We start from the raw sequence: 16,618 nt of genomic DNA, 5'->3' as shown, positions 1-16,618 counted from the left end.
TTCCATGTTTGAAACATTTTAATGGACCTTTAAATGAAAGCTTTAATTCAGTTAACAACTAAAATATACACAAGTATAATTTAGTTATCCAATATGAAAGTAAAAATATCTATCAGGGGGCCAGCCCAGTGGCACTGTGGCTGGGTTCACCTGCTCTGCTTTGGTGGCCCGGGGTTCGTGGGTTTGCATCCTGGTCGTGGACCTACACACTGCCCATCAAGCCATGCTGTGGCAGTGTCCCATATACAAAAAAATAGAGGAAGATTGGCACAGATGTTAGCTCAGTGACAATCTTCCTCACGTAAAAAGAGGAAGATTGGCAACAGATGTTAACTCAGGGTCAATTTTCCTAACCAAAAGAAAAAAAAAAACTATCAGAAAGGTTAAGGACATTTTGAGAAATGCTAAGAAAATGTGACTTTATTCATATTATATACACCATGAAACAGACACTTTCCATTATTATTATTTCAAAATTTAAATTCTGCTTGTTTTTCAATTAAATGTTTTCATGACAATATCAATAGGCTGCCCAACTACATGATAAAGTTGTGTTTTTGCATTTAAATTTAAAAGACTATGGCTCAGTATTTAAAAACAATTAATAAAAGAGAAATAGTAGTAGGACAAAAATGAAAGCACATTCACCACACGATAAAAAAAAATAATTTCTTCAAAATCAGAAGGAGGTGTAAGCATTGTTTCTAACCTAACCCACTTGGAAACATATAATACCAATACCAATATACAAATAAAGTAGAACCTATAGCCTGGAATGGTGCAGTGGCTATCTCTAATTAGGTGCATTGACACTATAAATAAAAATGAATGGAATGGTAAGTCAAAAAAAACTTGTTTTTAGCTTAATTGTTGGTGCAGAATGTACGGTAGGGGCCGGCTGCCTGGCGGCTGCTTTAGCTTTGCTGGCTTGACTTGCTCGAACAGCAGTTTCCAAACGTACTTTCAACTCAGGCGCCGCTCCCATTACTGTCTTGAAAGCATGTGGATACAGAGGTCCAATATGCATTAAATTCTGGAGTGCAAACTCATGAAGATCTTTGGAAGCTGTGCTTGCTGAGGCAAAAGAATTTTCATCCAGCAGGTAAGAGATCAAAGTGGGTACTAAAAGAGCAAGTAACTGGACTCCTGCAAACAACAAAGATAAAGTCTGAAGATGATCACAAATCTGAAAATTACAATAAACTTTAGTTTAAAAAATAGGCAATTACCACAGTAGTCTGAATTATAATAAACTATAGATAAACGCACATATCTATTTTAGGTCTCAATGATAACACAATCAATATTAAATATTTACTAAATGCTCGAGCCATGTTAGGGTTGCAAACCAGGTTTATTAAGATTGTGCATTTTACATTTATATTAATTTATTTTATTAAAAAAAATACTGGCTAAAAGGTTAAAGAGGAGTAAACATTTCACAATTGCCATCTGGCAGAATGTATTTTGAGAGCAGGATTATGAAATTTTTAAGGGCATTCCAGAATAGGGAGATTGGAGCAGGGAACAAAAACCTGAACAGCATCCATTTACTAGCATTTAACTAAAAATAGGTATTTCTTTCTTTTTAAAATAGAAATACAACTCTTTCACATTTCATCACCCCCCAAAACTGACAGTAACTGAGGGAAAAGTCCCTCAAAAATAAGGGAATAAACTTAGGGTTAAAAAACAAGGACCCACGTCTGGCTGACATAAATTCCAAGGGCTTAAAAAAACTTTATTTGGAGGCTTAATCTCCTTTTACTAGTCTCTGTCTTCCCATATTAACAATTCCATCCTGGAATATACATTTCATTTAAGCTGGTATTTTTCTAAAAAAAAAGAAATCATATATATGTGTGTGTATCTTATAATCAACATTGAGAATGATACTTTCTCTGCCTTTAATTTATGTTAATTTGTGCAGAATGACAATGGATGAGATTAAAGGCAGGGCTTAAGGAGCAGGAAGCCTCCGATACAGAACTGGGAGATGTCACCAAAGACAGTGAAGATAAACAGTGAAGCCTTTCCAGAACCCCAAACCCACTCTGGCCCTGAACTCCCTCTTTCCCTGCTGTATTTTTTTCTCCATAGCAGCTATCAATTTCTGCATCTCAATATTATATCTACATCTAAAATTAATATAGTTATATCCATTTTCATCAGAGTGAGCTGAGTAATCAGGCAATATTTCTTTTTAAAGACTGGCACCTGAGCTAACATCTGTTACTAATCTTCCTTTTTCCTTCTTCTTCTTCTTCTCCCCAAAGCCTCCCAGTACGTAGTTGTATATTCTAGTTGTATGTCCTTCTGGTTGTGCTGTGTGGGATGCTGCCTCAGCATGGCCTGATGAACGGTGCTAGGTCTGCACCCAGGATCCGAACAGGGAAAACCCTGGGCTGCCTAAGCCGAGTGCGTGAACTTAACCACTCGGCCACGGGGCCAGCCCCAACTTTTCTTAAAGAAATGAGATCTGACGTAGGTTTAGTAGATTTGTATAAGAAGAAAGGAGGGGAAGACAAGACCTGAGGAAAGTGAAAATAGCATGAGCAATGAATAAAGATTAAAATGGGTAGAACAAGAAAATTGGTCTGGTCAGGTTAGTAGGTACACATTGGGGAGGAGAACAAGTTTTGAAAACTGAGCAAAGACATTCAGACTTGATGCAAGAGAAAACTACTTGAAATTCTTAAACAAGGGATAGAGAAAAAATTGTTTTAGGTAAATTTTATGGGGAACATCTGGTAGGAAACTATTATAGTTACGTATTTATGAGGTGATTAGATACAAGAATAGAAAGCAAGTTTCTCTTGAATCCTAGAGAAGTTTCAAAAAGAAATAGGACAAATTTTGAGTAATAGACTGAATACAGACGATGAACAAGAGTTAAGAGTCAAATATAATTCCAACATTTTTAGCTTCTAACCTTGGTCATGTCAGGTGAGAAATATTCACTGCCTGTTTCTATAATGGATACTGTAATTTTTTTCCCACAAATAGTTTTGTGTGTGTGTGTGTGTTGACGAGTTGTAAAGGAAAGCTTCCCATGTACAAAACCATTTTCTTCCTAGAATGGATACTGTAAAGTTAAAAAGAAAAATTAACGTTTAACTGATGAGAAAAAGTTGAGTAACAAAACAAATTTAAAAGCCTAAAATTTACCCTCTCAGAATCACTACTATATTTTATATAACTATAATACAGTGTTAAGTATAACTTAATACTCTGTATTGTATAATATATATAAATATATATTATACTATTAAGTATTAGCTTTAATAATTATTGATATACTATTAGATTTAGTTTTAATTTTTTAAAGATTTTATTTTTTTTCCTTTTTCTCCCCAAAGCCCCCCGGTACATAGTTGTGTATTTTTAGTTGTGGGTCCTTCTAGTTGTGGCATGTGGGAGGCCGCCTCAGCATGGCGCGGTGAGTGGTGCCATGTCTGCGCCCAGGATTCGAACTGGCGAAACCCTGGGCCACCGAAGTGGAGCGTGTGAACTTAACCACTCAGCCATGGGGCTGGCCCTAGTTTTAATTTTTTAAAGATGCCAATTGCTTATTCTACCTTTTAAAAGTCTTGCTGTAGTACAAAACATCTGTTATCTGAGCGAAGCAATTCTTTAAAAAATGAATGGTGCTTATTGCTCATATAACTCACTAACAATACTACAAATTGGTCTGGTTGAAGAGCTGAAATTACAGTGCTTTGGTTATTTCATACCGTAAATTAATTGACATTTGGAAAATAAAAATGTTATTTATTTCACGGACATTGTTGAAGTCTAATTAACTATTAAGCTATATTTAATTTCACAGATAATATATAAATATGTTCTTGGTGTTAAAAGAATTCAAACAATAGAGAATTACTTAAAAAGAAAAAAGTGTAACACTCTCTTGCCTACCTGTCCTCATGTTAAGTTTATTCTAACTTAGGGCATCTGTTCAGGAATCGATCCCAAGAGTCAACTCAACTCAAACATATTTTAAATAGTGACTATGCAAAAGGCAATAAGCCAATGCTAGGATTACAAAATGAGTAAGATTTAGTCATCATCTTTATGGAGTTTACGGTGAGTAAACTAAAAATAAAGATAAATTATGTTGAGTTGCCAAACATAGGCCATGATGTCAGTCATAACATTTCTACCCAAATAATCTATTAATATCTAATTTCAACTAAACGTATCAACTCCCTCCAAACAGTCCTTCTTCCTGACTTTTCTAATTCTGACGCTGCTTCCATGCTTCTTTCCAGGTAACACTACTGCTATTTGGCTCTTCTCTTTCTCTTGCTCCCTATAACTAGTTACTCACAAAGTCAGATCAATCTTTTTTCATAATCTCCTCTGCATTCCTCTCTTCCACTATCATAGTTCTGGAGTGTTATTTTATAAGGAAGCTACTGCAATAGCTTTTGAAAAATCTCTACTACCGTAGCAATTTCCTGTGAAATTTTTTCAAGGGAAGAGGAAAACTTTATGATAGAAAAAATAGATGTGATTTTTATCTGGAGATTAATCTGGAAACATATATTAAAAGCCTTAAAAATGTGCATTTCCTTCAATCCGGTAATTTCACTTTTAGAAATTTACCTGATAGAGATAATAAAAAATGCGTGCAAAGATTTCTGTACAAAGATACTCATCTTAGTTATTTATGATCTTGAAAAATTGGAAAGAGTTTAACATTCAATCATAAGGTACTGTTTTAAAAACTATAGTCAGGGCCGGCCCTGTGGCCAAGTGGTTAAGTTTGCTCGCTCTGCTTTGGTGGCCCAGGGTTTTGCTGGTTGGGATCCTTGGTGTGGACACGGTACTGCTCGTCAGGCCACACTGAGGCGGCGTCCCACATGCCACAACTAGAAGGACCCACAACTAAAATATACAACTATGTACTGGGGGGATTTGGGGAGAAAAAGCAGGAAAAAAAATTTAAAAAGATTGGCAACAGTTGTTAGCTCAGGTGTGAATCTTAAAAAAAAAAAAGGATATTCTATCTGCAACAATTAAAAATCATGTTTTTAAAGACAAACTTTAGATTGTGATGAAATCAAGACTTAAGCAGAGGATAAACAAGAGTAGGTACTAAGTTGCACAAGTCTCTGGTTAAATGGATGTATGTGGCAGTTTTTCATTAAATAAAAAAATAAAAATTTTAAAATTTCAAATTTTTAAGTATTTTAATAATGATGTTTGGTATTAATACTGATCTGGTCCTATTTGGTATAAAGCTTTTATACCTCTATTATGAACACCAGAATGTATTACTTTAAAAAATCTATTAAACACCCATATTTTTCCTACTTCTCATAGAGTACATTCCTAGAAAATAAAAATATTACTGTGTTGAAATGCTATCAGTAATTTATATTAACGTCTTGCTCATAAAAAATAAACATGTCAACTCAACACATTATGTCAGTAGCATAAGCAAAAACATTACGCTTTCAGACAGGAACTACTCCTTAGTAAACTTACTGTTGCAGTGGCCTATGTCTAATACCCAATAAGATTTACATACAATACAGATCTTCATTTTAGACTAGTGGCTTTTTTTTTTAAGATTTTTTTATTTTTTCCTTTTTTTCCCCAAAGCCCCCCCGGTACATAGTTGTATATTCTTCGCTGTGGGTCCCTCCAGTCGTGGCATGTGGGATGCCGCCTCAGCGTGGTTTGATGAGCAGTGTCATGTCCGCGCCCAGGATTCGAACCAACGAAACACTGGGCCGCCTGCAGCGGAGCGCGCGAACCTAACCACTCGGCCACGGAGCCAGCCCCCCTAGACTAATGGCTTTTTATAAGGAAATACTTACTGTTCTGTTCTTCCCCAAGAGCAACCAATGTTTCAAGAACTTTGATTCCTTCTTGAACAGCTAAAAGTTCCGTGTTACTGGCTGGTCTGTTTCTTTCAACAGCTTTTAGCTTTTCAACCACTATTGGAGCTAATGAATGGATATAGGGAGTTGAAAGGGCACGATTGGAATGTTGGAAGACTGAGAGGAGAAGCTGGTAGCATTTGGCCTGAACCTATATGAGAAAATCATTTTATTAATTAACGTGTGATAGTTCTTATTTGCTCTACAATCACATTGCATCTTAATATATACTGAAAAGAAGCGATACTGCAAGATGAAAATAGAAATGTGGGAGGAATTAATGCCTTTTTCCATTTATAGAAATGGAGTAACGAAACTTCCAGTAAGCTAACTACATAAAAAACTAACTGAAAAGAAATTAATCAAATAAATATTCTTTATATGTTAACTGCCAAATTACCATGCTTATATAATTTGTATATTTCTATAATGCGTAAGAAGCTAGAAAACAGAATTCTAATTTCTGGTTTTAATTCTTTAAGTTACAATTACCCTCTCACTTTAACCTAACATATCTAGTAAGGAAGGCTAATATTAGAATAGTGTCAAAGCTATAAAAATACATTCTTTTAGATACCTCAAATCCATCTGCATTCCCTGGGAATGACTGCTTACACCAATTTAAGTGTTCTAGGCCTACAAAGTAAAGTCTCAGTGGCTCCACTTAGATTAGAAAGATTTCATATTAATAACAAAAAAAAAAAAAGCAGGGAGGAGAAAGGAAGGTCCATCAACACATGGAATGAATAGCGGAAAAGAAACTGTTTTGGTGCCTTGGTAAAAGAGAAGCTGCCAAACATCACTGGACATGATACCTGGGGAGTGTTTTAAGACGCACATCTCTGGGCCACAAATTGGGAGATTCTGATGTAGAAAGATAGTGGTAGATGTTACTTAATTGCTTTTATTTCTGATGTGCAGCAGGTTTGAGAATCATTAGTTTAGACTTTCACATTGTAAAACAATAAAACAATTTCTAGAAAAACTAGTTTCCAATACGTTCATTAAAACGTAATAATATATATTTATCCTTTAATGCCCTTGGTGTCATTAAGTAAATGGTGAAAAATATCATCATCGAGTCATGTAAAGTCTCTACCAATATAGGCTAGGGTTAATCAAGTATTTTAGATACTGGACAATTTCTGCATATGTAAATAAACACACACGTGTCTCTCCTAGTGCTTAAATCAATGATCTTTCCCAGTTTTTCTATTTAAAAGCCACCTATCAAATACCTAGGTTTTCATTTGATATATAACACATTTTAATGAATCAATCTGAAATTTTCCTGGTAAAGTGGAATGTTTACCTCTATGTTTAACTGTTCTAAGTGTAACTTACCCATGGATCACATGAATTTAATGCATTTTTAAATCTGTTCATGCAGCCATTCTGTAATGACTGGACTCCTATTATTTCACTACTGGCAGACCACAGGAGGAGTGCAATTGCTGTTAGCATGCTGACTTCATCAGGCGCAGGCAGAGAATCTTCTGAAATATGTGAATGATGAAATATTGAAACATATGAAAAAGGAAAGCAATGTGCTGTTTTTAAAATGTTTCGGAATTTCAGTCTTGAACAATAACCCTCTCTCCCCCCAACATTTATAGCAGTGTCATTCTAATACAGTCCATAAACAACTTGATGATTAGAACTCCTTTCCTACTGAGGAAACAGGGATACTTTAGTAAAAGTCCCTATATTAAAGTCCTTTCTCCTTGTTTTCTAGATGGTGTAATATTAATTGAAAAAAATTCAAGCATAAATCCTAACAAGAACTCGAAACAAATTTATATATGAAAGATAACATGGTGATATAACATTAAAAGTCATTTAACTTCTTTGGAGTTTAGATTGATCAAAAATTTCCAAATACTCTCCTTTCAACAAAGTTAAATGATTATGATAAAATATTCTAGGTAATTTAAAAATCCAGAGCAGACTTCCTTAGTGACATTACCTTTCCATTTAGTAAATATGAAACCTATAAATTCTATACAACCATAAAAAAATCTTGCACAATTTCCTGAAGACAGCAGTCTCATAATTTTCAAGGCTTTTTGCTATTGCAATCATTTATTCAGGAACAGATACAACTTTAACCTAATGGAAATATAGTATGTAATTAGAAATACAGGAAATATGTACATTTATTCTAAAGAACAATAGTACTGAATATATAAAATAAGAGACTCAAACTCTCTTGTGATTACCGTTTCTCCCACAGTTGGAACATTATGTGAATTTGAGCTAATTTGTCAACTACAAATACCCAACGGTAATCAGGACTTCATCAGGATTATGAACATATACAACTGATAATACTAACATTATCTCATAATGAGGGTATTAGCTGTTCGTAAAATAGAATGGGCTAGAAACACCAGTGGAGAAGAAGTCTATTAACATAAAGAAAAACAAAAGAGATGTAAAATTTGAAGGATTTAGTCAATCTACAATAGCCTAAGTCACACATGTTAAAAACCTGAGAACTCCTTAGAAGGAACATCATTCTAGGTGAAAAGAGAACAATCTCTCAACTCAGAGTCTGTGCCATTGCAAGGAATTTCTTGTCAGAAAATTAATATAATATTTTTAAATTGTGACTTCAAGAAGATTTGGCATCAAAATACCATTCTCTACTAAAAGGAACCAGGGCTTTTTCGAGAAGTGACTGATTTCAGAACAGTAACAGGGAAAACACAAGATGAGTCTGCTACATCTTGGTGCCAGAAAGTAAAGAGTGCTCAAGAAATAATAATAATAATAATGATGATGATGATGATGATGATGATGTCAAACGACAGTAATGGACACACTGAATTAAAAAAGGAATCATGAGTCTGTACTGATAGTAATAAACAAATGAGTAAACAGTAAAGGGAGGGCAAAGAAAAAGCCCTTCCTTTCAGCAGAAAGCCAACTAAGAAATGTGAAAGGAACAAATAAATGTAGAAGTTAGAAAATTATCACTTTGATATCATCATAGTAATAATCAATTCAGGGACAATATGGATGCTAAAACCACTAGGTGAAAACTTTATGGGGAACAGATAATTGACATAGTCTCAAAGTATCTCCCCACAAATTTTTAATTAATTATAAAAGGGAAAATGTCAACTTTATAGTGGGGAAACATGGCAGACACCATCTTAAATCAAGTTATTGAAGTTAAGATTCCCCAAAATGGGACAAAGCAACATTATATGCCTTCTTATATGATGCACTAAGAAAGACATTAAGAATACCCACATAGTATTCCTGTCAAAAATGTGTAACCTTACTCTAATCATGAGAAAACAAACCAGACAATTCCAAATGGAAGAACACTCTATAAAACAGATGGCCTGTACTCTTAAAAAATATTAATGTCATGAAAGATACAGGCTGAGGAACTGACTTAGATTAAAGAAGACTAAAGCACTATGACAACTAAATATAATGAATGATTCTGGACTGTATCCCATATAAAAAGAAAAAAGTTCTATGAAAGTCATTATTAGGACAATGGGTGAAATTTGCATATGAACAACAATAGCATTGTATCAATGTTAAGTTGCCTAATTTGATAATTCTTCTCTGGTTATGTAAGAGAATGTTTTTGTTCTTAGGACATCTGTGAAGTATTCAGTTGCAAAGACTCACGATGACTTCAATGTATTCTCAAATGTTTCAGCAAAATTAATAGTGAAAATAGTAACAATAATAATATGTGGATTACAGAGTAATAAAACGTGGCAAATGTTAACAACTGGCGAACTCTAAGAGAAGAGTATACCGGAATTCACAATACTATTCTTATAATTGTTTTTAAGTTTGAAATCTATTTCAAAATTGAAGTTTTAAAAATGGAAAAACAATTGCAGCAATCTTGAGAGTGATTCATTACATCCAAGAAGATTTATGTATGTGTGTGTGTTCACGTACATACATATACACTTTGTTTTAAAGCAGATGCCTCAGATTTTAGAATAGGAAATATGATTTCCATAATGGAAATTTTCTATTATAAAACTTTTTTTGGAAATTGGGGGATTCTGCTTGCCTTGCATACAAATACTATACAAACATACCTGTGGCCTTGATCCCTACTTCACACTGACTGTGTCTCCTGAGAATTCAATTCTGGACAGAATATCTTAGGCAAGTTAATTCTCTTATACCTTTAAATTCATCTAATATGAATGAACTAGACTGATAAATATCAAAACTTTCCCTTTTAACTGACAATTTAAAAAATACATGAATATTGACTATCAACTCTCACATGAAAATTAAAACAAAATTTTTTTAAACAAATTCTTCACTATTTCTTTTACTTGTTATTCATAACTATGTGTCTACACATATAAACATTTACATACATATATAAATATGGCATTTAATGTTTCTTTTAGTTGGTTAAAAATTTACCTTAAAAAACAAAATATTGAGAGCAGGAGGTGGAGCAAAATGGCGGGGTGAGCTGGCCCAGGACTCTCTCCCCTCCGAAGTACAACAAAGAACCGGGGAAAAAAAAAAAAAAACACCTGAATTTCAGCTAATGAACCTAATGCCAGGACTCAGAGACCTACAGTATCAAAAGACAGAAGACGGAGCCCCTACTGCCTGCCTCGGAGGAGCTGGAACGGGGTAAGAGAGAACATCGCTCCATCCCCTAGAAACCAGGATCGCCCGCAGTCCGGGAAGGAGCGGGGGAGGGGCCGCGTGACCAGGGGATCGTCTAGGACTCCTGCCGCCAGTACAGTGGAAACCCACTGACGGGGGAAAGCTTCCGTGTGCCGGGACCCCATAAACGCAGGGCGGGAGACCAGAGAACAGAACTGATTGAATCCAGATCGGTGCGCGAGAGAAACAGCCCCCGCCCCGGCAAAGTACACTGGGCGCGGACATCTTGCCTGAAGGCGGAGAGCTCAGACTGCGTGGCACTTGACCCCCATCTAGTGGTGACAGGCGGTAACTGCAACCGAATTCTACCACCATGTGAAAAAACCGCTCCTCTACCATCCAGCAATTTATAAAAGGCCCAGACCAGAAGGAAAACAATAAAAACATAGAATTAAGTCCTGAGGACTTGGAATTAGGTAAACTAAATGAAAATGAGTTCAGAGAAGCTATAATCAAAAAACTCAATGAGGTAGAGAGAAAGATAGAGAAACAAGCCGAGTTCTGGAGTTACTTCACAAAAGAGATTGAAATTATAAAGAAGAATCAAACTGAATTACTAGAGATGAAAAACACAATGGACCAGATAAAACAGAATACGGATTCCCTAAATGCCCGGGTAGACTCCATAGAAGAGCAAATTAGCATAATCGAAGATAGACAGGCTGAATGGCTGCAGACAGAGGAAGAAAGAGAACTAAGGATTAAAAGGAAGGAGGAAAGTATCAGAGAGATAGCAGATTCAATGAGGAGAAAGAATTCAAGGATCATAGGAATTCCCAAGAACGCAGAAAAGGAAAATGGAGCAGAAAGTGTGCTTAATGAAATTATAGAAGAGAACTTCCCAAATCTAGGGATTGAGGGAGAAATGTGTGTAGAGGAAGATTTTAGATCTCCTAGATTTGTCAATGTAAAAAGACCTACTGCAAGGCATATAGTAGTAAAATTGGCAAAAAGGAATGACAAAGAAAGAATACTCAGGGCTGCGTGAAATAAGAGAATTACCTACAAGGGAGCCCCTATCAGACTTTCAGCAGATTTCTCTGCAGAAACCTTACAAGCTAGGAGAGAATGGAGTGACATATTCAAAGCTTTAAAAGATAAAAATCTTCAGCCAAGAATACTCTATCCAGCAAGAATACCCTTCAGATATGAGGGAGAAATTAAATCTTTTCCAGACAAACAAAAGTTAAAGGAATTTGTAACCAAAAGTCCTCCACTACAAGAAATCCTCAAGAAGGCGCTCCTACCTGAAAAAAGAAAAAAGGGAGAAAGGAGTCACAAACCACAGAGTAGGGAGACAGATAAATAGAACCAGAATAGGATAGCAAATATTCAACTATAGCATTAGGATAAAGGTAAGGAAACTACCAAAGCAAAGACGATCTTATCACCCTAACTACAAACTCATAACACAAGTTGGAACAAGAAGTGAAAATAATAATTTAGGAGGGGAAGAGCAAAGGGACTAAACTAGTCTAGGTTAAGTAAGTAAGAGACCACCAGAGAACAGACTATATTATACATGAGATTCTAAATACAAACTTCAGGGTAGACACTAAACTAAACAACAGAACAGAGACACAAAACATAAATACGGAAAAATCTAAGAAACCCAGCATAAGAAATTGCAGTATCAAATGGGTAGGATAAAGCACACAGGAAGAGAAAAGCAGGAAAGCCAGATAATGAGCAACAGATTGACAGCTTTAAGTCCACATGTATCAATAATCACTCTCAATGTAAACGGACTGAACTCTCCAATAAAAAGACACAGAGTGGCAAAATGGATTAAAGAACAAGATCCAACAATTTTTTGCCTCCAGGAAACACACCTTAGCCCCAAGGACAAACACAGGATCAGAGTGAAGCGGTGGAGACCATACTTCAAGCTAATAGCAAGGAAAAAAAGCAGGTGTTGCAATTCTTTTATCAGACAAAGTGGATTTCAAAATAAGACAGGTAAAGAGAGACACACAGGGACAATATATAATGATCAAAGGGACACTTCATCAAGAAGAAATAACGCTTATAAATATGCACCCAACATAGGAGCACCAAGGTTCATAAAGCAACTATTAACAGACCTAAAGGAAGATGTTAAAAACAATACAATAACAGTAGGGGACCTCCACACCCCACTCACATCAATGGACAGATCATCCAGACAGAAAACCAACAAAGAAATAGTGGAGCTAAACGAAAAACTAAAACAATTGGACTTAATAGACATATATAGATCACTTCACCCTAAAAAAGCAGAAGACACATTCTTCTCAAGTGCACATGGAGCATTCTCAAGGATAGACCATACGTTGGGAAACAAGGCAAGCCTCTAGAAATTTAAAAAAATTGAAATAATAACAAGCATCTTCTCTGATCATGCTGCTATAAGGCTAGAAATTAATTACAAGAAAAAAGCTGAGAAAGGCACAAAGATGTGGAGACTAAACAATACACTACTGAACAAGCAATGAATCACTGAAGAAATTAAAGAAGAAATCAGAAAATACCTGAAAACTAATGAAAATGATAACACGCCATACCAACTCATATGGGATACAGCAAAAGCTGTATTAAGAGGAAAATTCATCGCAATACAGGCACATCTTAACAAACAAGAAAAATCCCAAATAAGCAATCTTAAACTACACCTAACTGAACTAGAGAAAGAAGAACAAATAAAGCCCAAAGGCAGCAGAAGGAGAGAAATAATAAAAATCAGAGCAGAAATAAATACTACTGAAACGAAAAAGGCGATAGAAAGCATCAATGAAACAAAGAGCTGGTTCTTTGAGAAGATAAATAAAATTGACAAACCCCTAGCCAGACTTACAAAGAAAAAAAGGGAGAAAGCTCAAATAAACAAAATCAGAAATGAGCGAGGAGAAATAACAACAGACTCTGCAGAAACACAACAGATGGTAAGAGAATACTACGAAAAACTCTATGCTAAGAGAATGGATAACCTAGAGGAAATGGATAAATTCTTGGACTCTTGCAATCTCCCAAAGCTCACTCAAGAAGAAGCAGACAATTTGAACACACCAATCACAAGGAAAGAGATTGAAACGGCAATCAAAAACATTGCAAAGAATAAAACCCCAGGACCAGATGGCTTCCCTGGGGAATTCTACCAAACTTTCAGAGAGGATTTAACACCTATCCTTTTCAAACTATTCCAAAAAATTAGGGAGGATGGAACACTTCTTAACACATTCTATGAGGCCAACATCACGCTGATACCAAAGCCAGACAAGGACACCACGAAAAGAGAGAACTACAGGCCAATATCACTGATGAACATAGATGCAAAAATTCTAAACAAAGTTTTGGCCACCAGAATTCAGCAATTCATCAAAAGGATCATACATCATGATCAAGTGGGATTCATACCAGGGACACAGGGATGGTTCAACATCCTCAAATCAATCAACGTGATACACCACATCAACAAATTGAGGAATAAAAACCACATGATCATCTCAATAGATGCAGAGAAAGCATTTGACAAGATCCAACAGCCACTTATGATAAAAACTCTGAACAAAATGGGCATAGAAGGGAACTACCTCAACATAATAAAGGCCATATATGACAAGCCCACAGCCAACATCATACTCAATGGGTAAAAACTGAGTGCCATCCCCCTGAAAACAGGAATGAGATAAGGATGCCCTCTATCACCACTCTTATTTAACATAGTACTGGAGGTCCTGGCCAGAGCAATCAGGCAAGATAAAGGAATAAAAGGAATCCAAACAGGGAGGGAAGAAGTGAAATTCTCGCTGTTTGCAGACGACATTATCTTATATATAGAAAACCCCAAAGAATCCATTGGAAAACTCTTAGAAGTAATCAACAACTACAGCAAAGTTGCGGGGTATAAAATCAATTTGCATAAATCAGTAGCATTTCTATATTCTAACAACGAGCTAACAGAAAAAGAACTCAAGAACACAATACCATTCACAATAGCAACAAAAAGAATAAAACACCTCAGGGTAAATTTAACTAAGGAAGTGAAGGACCTATATAATGAAAATTACAAGGCCTTTCTGAGAGAATTGGATGACGACATAAGGAGATGGAAAGACATTCCATGTATATGGATTGGAAGAATAAACATAGCTAAAATGTCTGTTCTACCTAAAGCAATTTATAGATTCAATGCTATCCCAATCAGAATCCCAATGACATTCTTTACAGAATTAGAACAAAGAATCCTAAAATTTATATGGGGCAAAAAAAGACCCCGAATTGCTCAAGCAATCCTGAGAAAAAAGAACAAGACGGAGGCATTACAATCCCTGACTTCAAAACGTACTACAAAGCTACAGAAATCAAAACAGCATGGTACTGGTACAAAAACAGGTGCACAGATAATGGAACAGAATTGAAAGCACAGAAATAAAACCACACATCTATGGACAGCTTATCTTTGACAAAGGAGCAGAGTGCATACAATGGAGGAAAGAAAGTCTTTTCAACAAATGGTGCTGGGAAAACTGGAAAGCCACATGTAAAAGAATGAAAATTGACCATTCTTTTTCACCATTCACCAAAATAAACTCAAAATGGATCAAAGACCTAAAGGTGAGACCTGAAACCATAAGGCTTCTAGAAGAAAACATAGGCAGTACACTCTTTGACATCAGTATTAAAAGGACCTTTTTGGACACCATGTCTTCTCAGAGAAGGGAAACAATAGAAAGAATAAACAAATGGGACTTCATCAGACTAAAGAGCTTCTTCAGGCAAATGAAAACAGGATTGAAACAAAAAAACAACCCACTAACTGGCAAAAAATATTTGCAAGTCATATATCTGACAAAGGCTTAATATCCATAATATAAAAAGAACTCTCACAACCCAACAACAAAAAATCAAACAACCCGATCAAAAAAAGGGCTGGAGACATGAACAGACATTTCTCCAAAGAAGATATACAGATGGCCAATAGGCATATGAAAAGATGCTCATCATCGCTGATCATCAGGGAAATGCAAATCAAAACTACAATAAGATATCACCTTACACCCATTAGAATGACAAAAATATCTAAGTCTAATAGTAACAAATGTTGGAGAGGTTGTGGAGAGAATGGAACCCTCATACACTGCTGGTGGGAATGCAAATTAGTGCAGCCACTATGGAAAACAGTATGGAGATTCCTCAAAAAATTAAAAATAGAAATACCATACGATCCAGCTATCCCACTACTGGGTATCTATCCAAAGAGCTTGAAGTCAGCAATTCCAAAAGTCCCATGCACCCCAATGTTCATTGCAGCATTATTTACAATAGCCAAGACATGGAAGCAACCTAAGTGCCCATCAACAGACGAATGGATAAAGAAGATATGGTACGTATATACAATGGAATACTACTCAGCTGCAAAACAGAACAAAATCATCCCATTTGCAACAACATGGATGGACCTTGAGGGAATTATGTTAAGTGAAATAAGCCAGTTAGAGAAGGATAATCTCTCTCTGACTCCACTCATATGAGGAATTAAAAAATGTGGACAAAGAGAACAGATTAGTGGCTACCAGGGGAAAGGTGGGGTGGGGGGTGGGCACAAAGGGTGAACGAGTGTACCTACAACACGAATGACAAACATTAATGTACAACTGAAATCACAAAAGATTGTAACCTATCAACTCAATTAAAAAATATATATAATAAAATAAACCAAAAAAAACAAAATATTAACTCATTATAAAGCCAAAATAGTTTTAGTAACATTAATAAAACTAAAGTTTTCCCTTCCAAATAATTAAGATTAAAAAAATTCAGATAATAAAAGTAATACACGGTCATTGTTTAAAATATAAAAAGGGTATGGGAAAGAAAATAAAACTTGTAATTCTACCATCTAGTGATAGTTTAAGTTTAATTTCTAGGTTTTGGCTTAATTTCTTCTGGTTTAGGTTAGTCTTTTTATATAAAATTATTTATAAACATGATTTTTAATAGATATAATGGATATATAATCCAAATGAGTATACCATCATGTACTTTATAATTTTTCCCACTGCCAGAACAATTTT

The 16,618-nt window shown here is 35.5% G+C and overlaps 1 protein-coding gene across 5 annotated transcripts in view; it reads right to left on the bottom strand.

Annotated features, from left to right (window-relative positions):
• The window catches only part of HEATR5B (HEAT repeat containing 5B), a 107,746-nt gene continuing 91,128 nt past the window's right edge, over nt 1–16,618 (bottom strand). For 3 of the 5 annotated variants that reach the window (XM_023619227.2, XM_014731202.3, XM_070236437.1), the window contains exons 34-36: nt 7,236–7,387; nt 5,829–6,042; nt 1–1,146 (exon numbers count right to left, since the gene is read on the bottom strand). In XM_023619227.2, coding sequence (XP_023474995.2) covers nt 842–1,146; nt 5,829–6,042; nt 7,236–7,387 — 671 coding nt within the window. In that variant the 3' untranslated portion in view covers nt 1–841. Of the gene's footprint in view, nt 1,147–2,932; nt 3,086–5,828; nt 6,043–7,235; nt 7,388–16,618 lie in introns of all 5 variants that reach the window. The other 2 variants (XM_023619228.2, XM_070236438.1) reach the window with 1 other exon arrangement.

This window comes from Equus caballus, chromosome 15, assembly GCF_041296265.1.
Source record: "Equus caballus isolate H_3958 breed thoroughbred chromosome 15, TB-T2T, whole genome shotgun sequence".
NCBI lineage: Eukaryota > Metazoa > Chordata > Mammalia > Perissodactyla > Equidae > Equus > Equus caballus.
This window is presented reverse-complemented; position numbering and strand designations above follow the sequence as displayed.